The 12,353-nt window shown below is 56.3% G+C and overlaps 1 protein-coding gene across 12 annotated transcripts in view; it reads left to right on the forward strand.

The window, feature by feature from the left end:
• Window positions 1–12,353, forward strand: part of HTT (huntingtin) — a 123,536-nt gene that overhangs the window by 56,382 nt on the left and 54,801 nt on the right. For all 12 annotated transcript variants that reach the window (XR_014811937.1, XR_014811935.1, XR_014811938.1 and 9 more), the window contains 9 exon segments: window positions 730–932; window positions 2,851–2,977; window positions 4,324–4,451; window positions 6,079–6,189; window positions 9,164–9,241; window positions 9,537–9,760; window positions 10,796–10,874; window positions 10,969–11,130; window positions 11,888–11,943. Coding sequence is in view for 8 of the 12 variants with exons in the window: in XM_084970912.1 (XP_084827038.1) it covers window positions 730–932; window positions 2,851–2,977; window positions 4,324–4,451; window positions 6,079–6,189; window positions 9,164–9,241; window positions 9,537–9,760; window positions 10,796–10,874; window positions 10,969–11,130; window positions 11,888–11,943 (1,168 nt within the window). In the remaining 4 variants the exon portion in view is untranslated.

The following is a 12,353-nucleotide window of genomic DNA, read 5'->3' on the forward strand; positions in this document are numbered from 1 at the left end:
AATTTGATTTTGGTGGGCACCACGTGCCAGGTACTGTCCTGGGCACCAGGGCTGTGAGGAAGTAGGCTGCGTGGGCTGCGGGCGCAGGTCGGACGCAGATTTGTCGGGTGCATGCAAACTGAAGCACGGAGGGTGGTCACGTTCTGCTGGAGATAGGACAGAAAATAAGATTGACAAGCTGGCAGGAAGGGGCCCCTGCAGAGGGTGCAGCACGGGCACAGGCATGGCGACGGGAGCACGCACGTGGCATTTGAGAACCCTAAGGAGCCCTGGCGGCCACGTGAGGACGAGGACTGGGGGAGAGGGCTGTGGGCATCCGTGTCCATCAAGGTCTGTGTGCTGCGGGCCAGCAGTCGGGGAGCACTTCAGGGAGATCGCTCGGCTGACCGGAGTGTGGGTCGGAGAAGGCGGCGGGGAAGCTCCTAGAAAAAAAGCCGACGGGGAGAGGCGAGTGAGGGAACGGCCGCGGCCCTGGGAGACAGTGCACGGCGCAGGAGGCAGGGTCAGCAGGCCTTGGGCACAGTGGAACTTCACTGGGCGGGTGTGCTGGGGACGCTCGTGGAGGTTGGGCGCAGATTCGGGGGGTGCCCGTCTCCTGCTGAAGCGGCGGTGTCAGCTCCCCCCCAGGTGGAGAGAGCTGCCCCGCAGACCTGGCGCCAATGGGCTGAAGGACTCAGGGCTTCGCCCCACCCTGGGGGCCGGGGGAGGTAACGTGCTCCTGTATCACAGCCAGTGCCCCCAGGTCCCTGAGGAGTTCCTGGACCTTGGAGGAAGAGGCCAGCCCAGCGGCCACCAGGCAGGAGGAGGTCTGGCCGGCTCTGGGCGACCGCTCGCTGGTGCCTATGGTGGAGCAGCTCTTCTCCCACCTGCTCAAGGTGCTCAACATCTGCGCGCACGTCCTGGACGACGTGGCTCCCGGACCAGCAGTCAAGGTAACTGCGTCCTCAGGTGCCCGTGTCAGGACAGTCCGAGGACGCCGTGGGCTTCCACACGGGCTTCTCTTTACTCACCTGTCTCTTCCGTGCTCGCTTTTGCCTTAAATGACACAGCCACGCACGTCGTGACCTTGGCATTAACGCCTAGATGTGGTCATCCTGTTTGTAGCCCGCTTGGCCTCTGTGATTTACGCTCAGGCCTGAGAGGGAAGCAGCCGTCTTTATTCCCCGGCTTTCAGCGTTGGCACGGGCGCTCACGGCGGAAGTTGCTCTCTCCTCAAACGGGGATGGTTTTGCTTTTCTTTGAAGGACAGTTGGATAAAAACAGCTTTAAAACAGATGGTAAACTATTTGCACGGTGGATTCAGGTAGATCAGCCCACGGGTGACTCTCTCTGCCACCTTGAAACCCCTCCTCTGGCTCAGGGTCTCCAGCTCAGGCATCCTGCCTACAGTTGACCCCTCCGTGTCTCCCGGCCAGTTCTTTGCAGTGACAGGAACGTTCCGTCTACACAGCAGGGCAGGGCCACTCACCCCATGTGGTGACCAAGTGCTCGAAATGTGGCCAGCACAACCAAGAAACTGAACAACTGATTTTGTTTAATTGCCGTTAAATTTAAATTTAAACAGCCGCGTGTAGATAGTGGCTCCAGTGTGCGACCAGCTCAGAGCAGGCAGGTCCGACCCAGGCCTCCAGCATCCGAACACCGGAGCCCCCAGCCCTGACTCTGCAGTGCAGGGTGGCCAGCCGCCAGGGCCAGCTCTGCCGGGCTGCCCGCGGGGGTCTCCCCTGCTCCGAATGTGCTCTTCTCGGCTCTGCCGCTGGGTGCCTGTGCCCGTGTCTCCCTTTCATTTTTCGAGCTGGGAGATGAGAGTCATCGCAGCTCTCACCAAGTTCTTTGTTTTCTCTGCTCACTGTCTTGCAGAAAACCCCTACCTGTATGTGGGCACACGCGTGTACATTTACGTATGCACAGATACACGCATGTGCGCGCGCACACGCTCCTCGCCAGGCAGGCGCAGCGTCCCCCTGACTGACGGTCGCAGTGGTTCACGTCCCCCTTTGGAGTGTGTGTCTGTTTCAGGGTCCCCACAGAGCTCTTCGGCCATCACCGCGGTCAGTTCTAGAGCCCAAAGGAGGGCTGTACCCTTCGGCCTGCGCCCCCAGCTCCCGGCGGCCTCCAGCTCTTTCTGTGTCTGTGGATCTGTGCGTTCTGGACAGTTTCACGCCGACGCAGCCCCAGGCAGTGTCCTTCCTGACCGCCCCTTCCCTTAGCGTGTTTCCAGGTGTCCCTGCCGCCTCGCCCGCCATTCCGACGGCAGCTGTTCAGCCGTCGCGTCTGTCGTGCAGACAGGGGGACTCCTCTCAGGCGGCGGAGGGAGTGGGCCGCAGAGTGGGGCGCAGGTCCTCGTCGCTGTCCTGTTGCCACTGTGCCCGTGCGCTTGCTGCCTCCTCCGTGCGGGCCCCGGCGTTCTGTCCCCTGCCCGTGTCTGGAAAGAGCGTAGCTCCGTGGAGTGTGTCGGCTGCCGCCTGTCTCTGCTGCTGATGCGCTTTGACCTTGGATGAGCCACTTGGTCATCGCTGAGCCCGTGTCCTCACGGAAAATCAGAGTTAAAGCGTTGACGTGTCCCCTTGTCCCCGTTGAGGCTCCCCAAGGGGGCCCCGCTGCTCGCCCTTGGAGGTGATGTGCTGGGGCCCCGTCTCTGTCCACAGTGCACCTGCCAGGAGGTGTGGCTCAGTCCCACCTCGTACAGTGATCGTGTGGCTTGAAGTAGGTGGCCATGTGGACAGTGGCTGGGCTCCAAAATGTGGATTCAAAGGAAAAATGAAACATGTGGGTTGGTTCTTTTCCGTGGATGGTGGGAGCACCCAGTTCTGAGTCGGTTACACCTGCTTCACCTGCTTTCTGTTTTAGGCAGCCTTGCCGTCTCTAGCAAACCCCCCTTCTCTGAGCCCGATCCGACGAAAGGGAAAAGAGAAGGAACCGGGAGAGCAGGCGTCTGTGCCCGTGAGTCCCAAGAAAGGCGGTGAGGCCAGTCCAGGTGTGAGGCCGCGGCTGCGGGGGAGGGAGCGGGGGAGGGGGGAGGGAGCGGGGAGGGGGGGCGTCATGTGTGTTAGGGAAACCTAGGACTGGGCTTACACGTATGTCGAGGGAAGCTAAAGAGGTCGCAGGGATGCCAGTGCAGAGGGTTCCACAGGCTCGGCCTCACACCCGGTGTTAATTGCCACGAGTACACGGACCGCACGCGGCCTTGGGCGGGTGCGAGGATCACCCGCGGGCTCGGCCTGGCTGCCTGCAGGGGTCTGGCCCCAGCGAGGCTGCCCTGTGCGTCCTCCCTCCCCTCCTGGCTCTCTGATGTTGGTGGGCGGGGTAGAGGGCTAGGACTCGCAGGTGGGGGTGACGTGGTCCGTTGCGACACGCGAGGCTCCTGAAGCAGGAGATGGAACATGCGCGTTGGGAAGGGCTGAGGGAGAGGTGAAGCGGGGATGAAGTCATCTGAGTGAGAGGAACCGGAGAAGCTGACGGCGCCCGGAGGCCTCAGGACAGGAGGGCCAGTTAGGGCCACGACAGTTAGGCCGTGACCCCGCGGCTTGTGCAGCCCACGTCGCTCCTGGCACAAGGACAGCGGGCAGAGCAGGAGGTGACCAGAGCCGTTCCCACGCCGCCTCACCGTGCTGGGCCCAGACGCAGCCCTCCCTGCATTTTGCTATAAAGCATTTCCGGGAAGGCTTTTTAAAAGGTGCTGCTTCTAAGAGGTGACAGCAGTGCCGGGGAGGGTGTCCCAGCTTAGACGCATCAGAGCGCTACGAGTGCGCAGTTAGCTGAGCTGACCGACCGTCCTTCCTGACGGAGTCGGTGGACTGAGCTCCGAATCGCAGTCGTTGAAACCTCACCCGGTGGTTGGGTTTCCTGTTTAATCTCAGCCTAGTGAGGATGCAAGTCCGCTTTACGGTGTCGAGAGCGCGTTCCCGTTCCCATCGTCCCTGCTTGACTGCTTCCGGGGTGACCTGCCAGGACTGGACATTAGCCCATGTGCCACCGGGAGCCTTGTGCTCTGAGAGCTTCTGAGATTGGCCGAGAGCCATTGAATTAGTCGTCCCTCTGGTTCACCAGCAGGCAGCCAGGCCCAAACGAACAAGTGACAGCATCACACTGCTTTTCTTCTTTTTCTTCTACTTTGTTTTCTTATCTTTTGGGAGGTACTTAGAGTCTAGTTAGGTTTATCAGTCAATTTCTCGTTATTTCTAAATAATCAAAAAGTCAGAGGGAAAATTTCAATTTTATTCTACTAGAATACTTTAAAGATAATTATTACCAGGAATCTCTTTAAAACTTGGCAAGTATATACTTTTGGTCTAGAAGTTAATTTTGTGTGTGTGTTTAAAGCCGCTCGACAGTCGGATACCTCAGGGCCTGTCGCTGCAAACAAGTCCTCGTCACTGGGCAGCTTCTGTCACCTCCCTTCTTACCTCAAACTGCACGATGTTCTGAAAGCTACTCACGCAAACTATAAGGTACGGTATCTTCGGTAAAAACACGCCCATTCACACATTCAGCGGGCACTGGTGTTTGGAAGATCGGTAGCTCCTATGCCCACCTGTAAATATGTAATATGTAAGGCAGGCCTTTGGGATGTAAATTACAATTGGCTTTTTCATATGGGGTTTTTCTGTTTGTTTTTGTTTGTGTTTGTGTTTTGGTGTTTTTGTTTCCCCCCACACCAAGGTGTGCAGTGGTTTTGTGGGGTCTCTGTTCCCAGCGCAGGGATCGAACCTGGCTGCAGTGGAGAAAGCATCAAGCCCTCACCCCTAGACCGCCAGGGAACTCCCACAATTAGCTTTTTTATCTTTTGTCTGCGTTTCCAGTAGCTTCTATGATACAAAACTTAGGATCCTCGTCGGAAGAGTGGCCGCTCTGTGACTGGCTGTGCTGTGTCTGGGCGTCCCGAGCCCCCCCGCCCCCTGGGGACCTGGCAGCACACACTTGCCCCTCCGTGGGTTTCTCCTGCCTCCTCGGCTTGTTGTCGACACAGCAGTGATCCCAGTCTTGAGGTCACTTATGTTTTCATTCTCGTCCCTTATTTCTTACCCGCTGTCCTCTCCCTTTTGGCCAGAGAGTGTTTCTCTCCATCATGATTGGGTAGATTTGATGTCACTGAGCGGATGCCTTTCTATTTATTGTGGTGTTTTTGTAAGTTTTAGTTTTCGTGGTCAGTCTCTCCCACTTTCCCTTGTTCTTAGGTTTTGTGTCCAGGGACCTGCGCCTTCTCCTGGCCTGTTCAGTGGGGGTGGTCACTGCCTGATCTGATTCAGCCGGGTCCTGGAGGATCGTAACACCTCTGGAGACTGGTGCCGTGCGGCGGCCAGGCTGAGAGGCCGTGTCTGCACTTGACACTGATTCCCCCAGCGGCCCTAATGCGTGTGGAGGAGGCCGCTTGTCCCGGGTTTTCATAGGCTGCTTGTCAAGCACTGGTAGGATGGGCGTTACGCATTTTCCTCTCACGATAGAAGGTTAGGAATTACTTCTTTCAGTGACGCTGGGGTAAATTGGAAGGCGCCTTTGGAAATAACAGGTTTTTTTGTCTTTTTGGTGTTTCTGCTTCTTAGGGCCACACTTATGGCAACTTGGAAGTTCTCAGACTGGGGGTCAAATCGGAGCTGTAGCTGCTGGCCTGCACGCCAGATCTGAGCCACATCTGCGACCTTGACCACAGCTCAGGGCAACACCAGATCCCCAGCCCACTGAGTGAGGCCAGAGATCGAACTGGCCTCCTCACAGTTACTAGTCGGATTTGTTTCCACTAAGCCACGGAGGGAACTCCCTGGAAATAACAGTTTTTATATAGCTATTCAAAGGAGTAATTTCCTTCCCAAGGCATTTTCCCCAAACCAGAAACAAACAGGAGTTCTCTGATGGCCTAGTGGTTAAGGATCCCATGTTGTCACTGCTGTGGCGAGGGTTCGATCCCCAGCCCAGGAACTTCCTTGTGCTGTGGGCCAGACAGGTAGAGCCCCCTCCCCAGGCAGTGGGCGTGTGGGGCTGCCCAGCAGTGCATACGGCAGCCCTCCCCCAGCAGACATGTCTGTCCCAGCACCCGGAACGCCCCCACACCAGTGACCCGTGTCCCCCTTGCCTCTCAAGGTCACCTTGGATCTCCAGAGCGGCACTGAGAAGTTCGGGGGCCTTCTACGCTCTGCCTTGGATGTCCTCTCCCAGGTGCTGGAGGTGGCGACGCTGCAGGACATCGGGAAGGTCTGTTTCTTTTCTTCTCGTTGAGCTGCGCTGGCGCCTTGAGACGCAGCGCTGGGCCTGCCGCCCCTGTGCTCACCCAGTGAGGCCGCCGCGTCAGCTGGCACGTCCGGCAAGCGGGGAGGAGGTTCTGCGGTTCTGACACCCGGCCTGACGCCTGTCTTAGCCTCCAGTTGGAGGGCTTGGGTTTGCCTGCTTTCACTTTCCTGTGCATCGGCTCAGACCCAGTGGAACTGAGTTGCAGGTTCAGAACCCCTGACAGGTCCTGTGTTTGGCTACTGCAGGTGGAGAGGATCGGAGCTCTCGGTGAGAGTGCAGGGCTCGCTCCTTGGGTACCTTGGGGAACGGCAGAGCTGTGCTCGAGGCTCCACGTCCGAAGCCCTCCTCTCCCGCCTTCGCCTTGTTGGGTGCCAGCACCCACACTGTGTCCTCGACTCCCACAGTTGGTGTCCTGCCCGTTGGCTTTGTTGTGTGTGTGTGTCCACCTGTCGTGCTACTGGGGCATCTTGGTTTCTAATGAATTTCAAAGTGAGTTACTGACTGGTGGCCTGCTTTATATATGATTTTTTTCTTTTCTTTTTTTTTTTTTTTTTTTATCTTTTGTCCTTTTAGGGCCGCACCCACAGCATATGGAGGTTCCCAGGCCAGGGGTCCAGTTGGAGCTGTAGTCTCTGGCCCACGCCAGAGACATAGCAACTTGGGATCTGAGCCGCGTCTGCAGTCTACACCACAGCTCACGGCAATGCCGGATCCTCAACCCACTGAGCAAGGCCAGGGATCGAACCCACAACCTCATGGTTCCCAGCAGTCAGAATCACCAACCACTGAGCCACCACGGGAACTCTTTTTTTTTTAGGGTCACACCTGCAGCATATGGAAGTTCCTAGGCAAGGGATCGAATCATAGCTACAGCTGCCGGCCTACATCGCAGCCACAGCCATGCCAGATCCTAGCTTCAGCTTACAGCAGTGCTGGATCCTTAACCCACTAAGCAGAGCCAGGTATTGAACTCACATCCTTATGGATACTAGTCAGGTTCTTAACCCACTGAGCCACAATGGGAACTCTTACACGACCTTTTAAAGTGAAATAAAATGAAATTAATTTGTTTTCATTTCTCTGCATCTTTTCTTGATGTGCATAAAGCTTGCCTGGCTCTCATCGTGGTACGCTCATGTTTCTTCTCAGTTTTCTCTTGTGCTCTTTCCCTGTGTCATCTCGGAGGTTGGAGCAGGGCTTAGCTCCCCCCTGAGGCAACGCCTGGCTGGGAAGATGCCCCAGCCCCAGCCCTAGGTGGACTCTGAGTGCCGCCCCCCTGGCCTCTGCCTTGGACACGCCAGGGCCTCTCCAGGCTCCCGAGTCCTCTCTGCGGCCTGTCTTCTTTGCAGCCCTGTCCGGCAAGCCTGCACTGTTTCCCTTGCCCCAGAAATCTCAGCCTCGCCTTGATTCAGGGGGTTCCCTGGTCTCTGCTCTGTCCCTCGTCCTTGTGCCACCCCCGGAAGCTCTCCCAGGACGGTGAGCTGGGCAGCAGTAGGGCTGCCTTGGCTTGGATCCCGTGCTCCGGAATCGCTGTCCTCCAGGGCCCCAGGTTCAGTGTCTCGGAACCGCGGTTTTCCGTGTGCCTGGGTTTGTGCAGTTGTCGGGCTGTAGGTGGGCCGGTCTCTCACCCCGTGTCGCCTGGTGGGGGAGTCTGCTCCGTTATATTGTGTGTTCCTTCTGGCTCTGGGGCTTGTGTCCCTGTTACTGGATGCTCGTAGAAGGCCACTGATAGCATCCTTTTCCCACCTGTTTTCCGTGCCTGGCTCAGTTTCCGGTGCGTGCTGAGCAGTCCGTGGGTGTTTGTCGGTGTTGGATGGTGAGACATGAAGGGCTCTGGTTGCAGTTCTTCAGTTAGCGCTTACTGGGTCTCTGCACGAGCTCGGAAAACACAAGCTCAGCCCTGCGGAGCACAGCCTTGAACAGTTATTCTGACGGGAGTGAGTCAGAGTGTTGAACAGACCTGGTCCTGGGTACTTGAAGTCACAGCAATGCCTTGCTCTTTAGTCCAAGCACACCGAGCAGGTGAAGCGAGAGGCCCTTCAGTCCGGTTGGTGCGATGGAGGCAGGGGCGGGTAACCCGGTGGCCGCCAGGAGGCGCTGTGAAGCTGGGCGCCTGGCCCAAGCCTTCACAGGGCCTCGGATGCCAGCCCCTCCATTTTTGAGGATGGCGAGAGGTTGCGGATATAGGCATTTGCAGGCTGTCGGGGGTCATCCTGGTATATTGCTGTGGGACACCTCGAGGAGTTTTGAGGTGAACCAGACTTGAGGTGTTGTGCATTACGGTCAGCTGGACCTCTGCAGGGGCCCCACAAAGCGCTTTCACCCTGTGCTCTGAACTCCTGCACCAGGAACAGGGCGGGGTGCTGAGTGGACAGCAGATGTTCCTGGGTAGGTTCTGGACGAGCCAGCATATAAATTCATGGAAGGGGAGTTCCTGTCGTGGCTCAGTGGTAACGAACCCAACCAGTATCCATGAGGATGCGAGTTTGATCCCTGGCCTCGCTCAGTGGGTTAAGGACCCGGTGTTTCCATGGGCTGTGGTGTAGGTTGCAGATGCGGCTCAGATCCTGCGTTGCTGTGGCTGTGGTGTAGGCCGGCAGCTGTAGCTCCAATCGGACTCCTAGCCTGGGCACCTCCGTGTGCCAAGGAGGGTTAGGGTTTAGGGTTAGGGTTAGGTGCCACACGTGCAGCCTTAAAAAGCAAAATAAAATAAAACGGATGCACGGGAGGAAGGTTGAGGTCTGGCTCCTTAGATTTCCATGCCTTTACCGACTTCCCTGCTCTCGATGACACACGAACGCCTTCTTCTGGGTCTCCGCCGACGGTTACCAGTGAGTGCAGTGTAAACGGCAGCTGGGCCGTGTCTTCAGTCCGTCCGGGATTCACGTTAATAGGTCCCTTGTGAGTCACCTTAGTGTCCTGCTGTCGCCCCCCACAGTGTGTTGAGGAGATCCTGGGCTACCTGAAATCCTGCTTCAGCCGAGAACCAACAATGGCGACTGTGTGCGTGCAGCAGGTGAGAAAGCAGCTTCCTTGAAGCCCGGGTCCTCGCCTCGGCGCCACGCTGCCTGTCACCTGGGAGGCCCCGTGACTGGCAGGTGCGGCCCGCCCTCGCTCCCCTCCTCCCGGAGCAGCAGGCTGGCCACTGGGGGGCAGGGGCTCTCACGCCTTGGCTGTTGCCCTGGCGTCCCTCCAGGCCCTTCCCGGTCTGCGGGTTTGCTGCCGCATCCAGCCGCCTGTGGGGAGACTCTGAAAGCGGGGTGCATGCTGCCCGAAGTCAGGCAGTGATGGCTTGGCTTCTTCTGCTCTAGTTGTTGAAGACGCTCTTCGGGACAAACTTGGCCTCCCAGTTCGACGGCTTGGCCTCCACCCCCAGCAAGTCTCAGGGCCGCGCTCAGCGCCTGGGCTCCTCCAGCGTGAGGCCGGGCTTGTACCACTACTGCTTCATGGCTCCGTACACCCACTTCACCCAGGCCCTCGCCGACGCCAGCCTGAGGAACTTGGTGCAGGCGGAGCAGGACCACGACGCCTCAGGGTAACCTCCTGGCGTGCTTGCCCAGGGAGCGCTAGGAAACCTGCTGAGGCCTGGCCCTGCCCTCAAAGAGGCCGCAGGCCAGTGAGTGCGGCGGGACTGGGCCGGAGCGAGAGGGCGGGGGCGCTGCATGTCCCCAGACCCTGCAGGCACCGAGCCAGGCTCCTGCCGACAGGGCCCTGTGGGGTAAGGTGGTGTCTACTGGCGGCACTTCCGGGGCCGAGGGCTAAGGAGGCGCAGCGGGGCTGGAGTGTCAGGGTGTTGGACGGGCACAGAAGCGTCTTGGCTGATACTACCCTGTGTTTTGAAACGTTGTGGTTAAAAGTCTCTTTTCACTCAAATTACGGCTGTGTTTATGGTGCCTGGAATTATAGTAGCTGTTTCTTAAATTACCGTCAATCATCAGCGGATGTTTGAGTTACTGCCCTGCAGCAGCAATAGAATTCCTGGTTTTTCTTCATGGAGATGTGGTGATAAAAGAGCTGCCGTTAAAATACTGGAGTATTTTAGGGAAGTGCCCATGTTCAGGGCTTTAGCGAGGGATGTGTGAACTGTTTCTCCACGTCTCAAGAACAAGGCTCTACAAATACTCTGTCTAATAATGTGGGGTGTGACCAGAACAAGCAGGTGTCTGATCACAGTCATTCACTGTCGTATGTGTTTCCTAGAAAGAAAAGGTTATAATTGATGTCAGCATTTACGGAAATGTTCTCCCACGGAATCAAGTGCTGCCTTCTGATCACTGAGTCTTTCAAGTGGCCGTCCGCTCTCCGGCTGCCTACACACGGCTGGGGAATGAGTCTCGCAGCAGAGTGTGGCCTGCCTCTGGGCTGTCAGTCGCCTCTAAACGCTCAGTTTCGTCTGATTATCTCCGTGCAACAAAGAGCTTCTGGCCAGCCGAATGCCGAGTGGCTGTTCAGGCTCTTGCTGACTTCAAGAGGCTCTGATGTGGTTCTGAGTTCGTGTGGCCTGGAGCATAGCTGAGTCCGGGGGCAGTGTTTAACGGCATTTCTTGCTCGCCTTTTTTCTGTCTGGCAGGTGGTTTGACGTACTCCAGAAAGTGTCCACCCAACTGAAGACAAACCTCACCAGTGTCACCAAGAACCGTGCGGACAAGGTAACCGGGAGCTGCAGGCGCAGGCCGGGCGCGGTCCGGGTGCTGGCCTCAGCTGCTTGAAGACTTGCTCACGGACTCTTTCTTTTCTTCTCAGACTGCTCTGCATAACCACATCCGCCTCTTCGAGCCTCTCGTTATAAAAGCTTTAAAACAGTACACGACCACCACCTCCGTGCAGTTACAGAAGCAGGTTTTGGATTTGCTGGCGCAGCTGGTTCAGCTACGGGTTAATTACTGTCTTCTGGATTCTGATCAGGTTTGTTGCTGTTATCTTTCATCTACCTTTCCTGTTCATAATTTAATGCACATTCACCTAAAAAGACACTGGCACCTACCTCAAAGATGAGCGCAGCTTGTTTTCCCCACCAGTCGCTGGTTGTGTGCTGGTTGCTCCAGAAGGCCCCGTGCTCCTAGGTGTTGGCACCTCGGCTCAAGCCCTCCCAGTCCAGAGTTGGCCTTTGCACATTTGCCGTCACGCACCCTGCCCTGCTCCGAGATAAACTTGAATTTGAATAGTAGGATGTAATTAAGAGTTACTCTTTGGAGGGTCATCAGCTCTGATGTTCGGATTCAAGCCATCTAGAGTCGGCTCACCTCTTCTGTGGGGCAGTGGCTGACCCCCGAGCCCCCCGGGCCTCACCTCTCGGTGCCCCCACGATGTCACGCCTCTGAATGCTGGCGTGGGAGAGGTGCATGTGCCTGGGCCCCTTGTGCCTAAGCCATCCCGGGAGATCTGTGTGGTCCGGCCTGCGGGGCACAGAGCAGATAGGTGCTGCCCGGGGACTCCTGGTATCTGTCATTTCCTTTTGCAAAGAGTTTCACCTCAGTTCAGTAAATGTGTTTCAGGGTTTCTGGAAGTGTCTCGAAATAAACACATTTGAGCTCTTGCACACAAACAAATTTATCTACTCTCAGGAAAATGGTTAAAGACTTACGTGAGCGAACATGCACAACAGTAGCCCAGTCTGCTCGTTTAGATTACTGATGTAAAAACTCTGTGTGCCTGCCTGCAGGTGTTTATTGGATTTGTGCTGAAGCAGTTTGAATACATTGAAGTGGGCCAGTTCAGGTAATAGCATTTTGTTGTTTGGATTTCTTGTCCTTGTTATGTAATTACATGTACTTTTAGATTATTGAGATGAACCTTTACTTTAAAGGATTGTTAGGTGTCTTTTAGGCGTTGCTGTTCATGGAAACCTGATTAACATGCTGTGCATTTTTTTGTTGTTGTTTCCCTTAAAAAATGATGAACAAATAAATATCTCAGCATTTAAAAGTAGTTCTGCATTTGATTATCCCATATGACGTCAGTTTTCATGTCACATTTCAAAGCATTTAATTATAATAGTTTGCTAAGTGAATGCTCATTTGATGGGAGACTCACTGGTTTCGTCATAGAGAAGCCAGTGTTGAGATAGGGCCGTCTCTGGTAGGCAGTGTTGAGATGCGGTGTCTCTTAGCCAGTGTTGAGATGTGCTG

This window comes from Sus scrofa, chromosome 8 (genome assembly GCF_054392235.1).
Source record: "Sus scrofa isolate SSC_HxYL_T2T_F1_AM1 chromosome 8, Sscrofa_HxYL_maternal_Yorkshire_Landrace_v2.0, whole genome shotgun sequence".
Lineage (NCBI taxonomy): Eukaryota > Metazoa > Chordata > Mammalia > Artiodactyla > Suidae > Sus > Sus scrofa.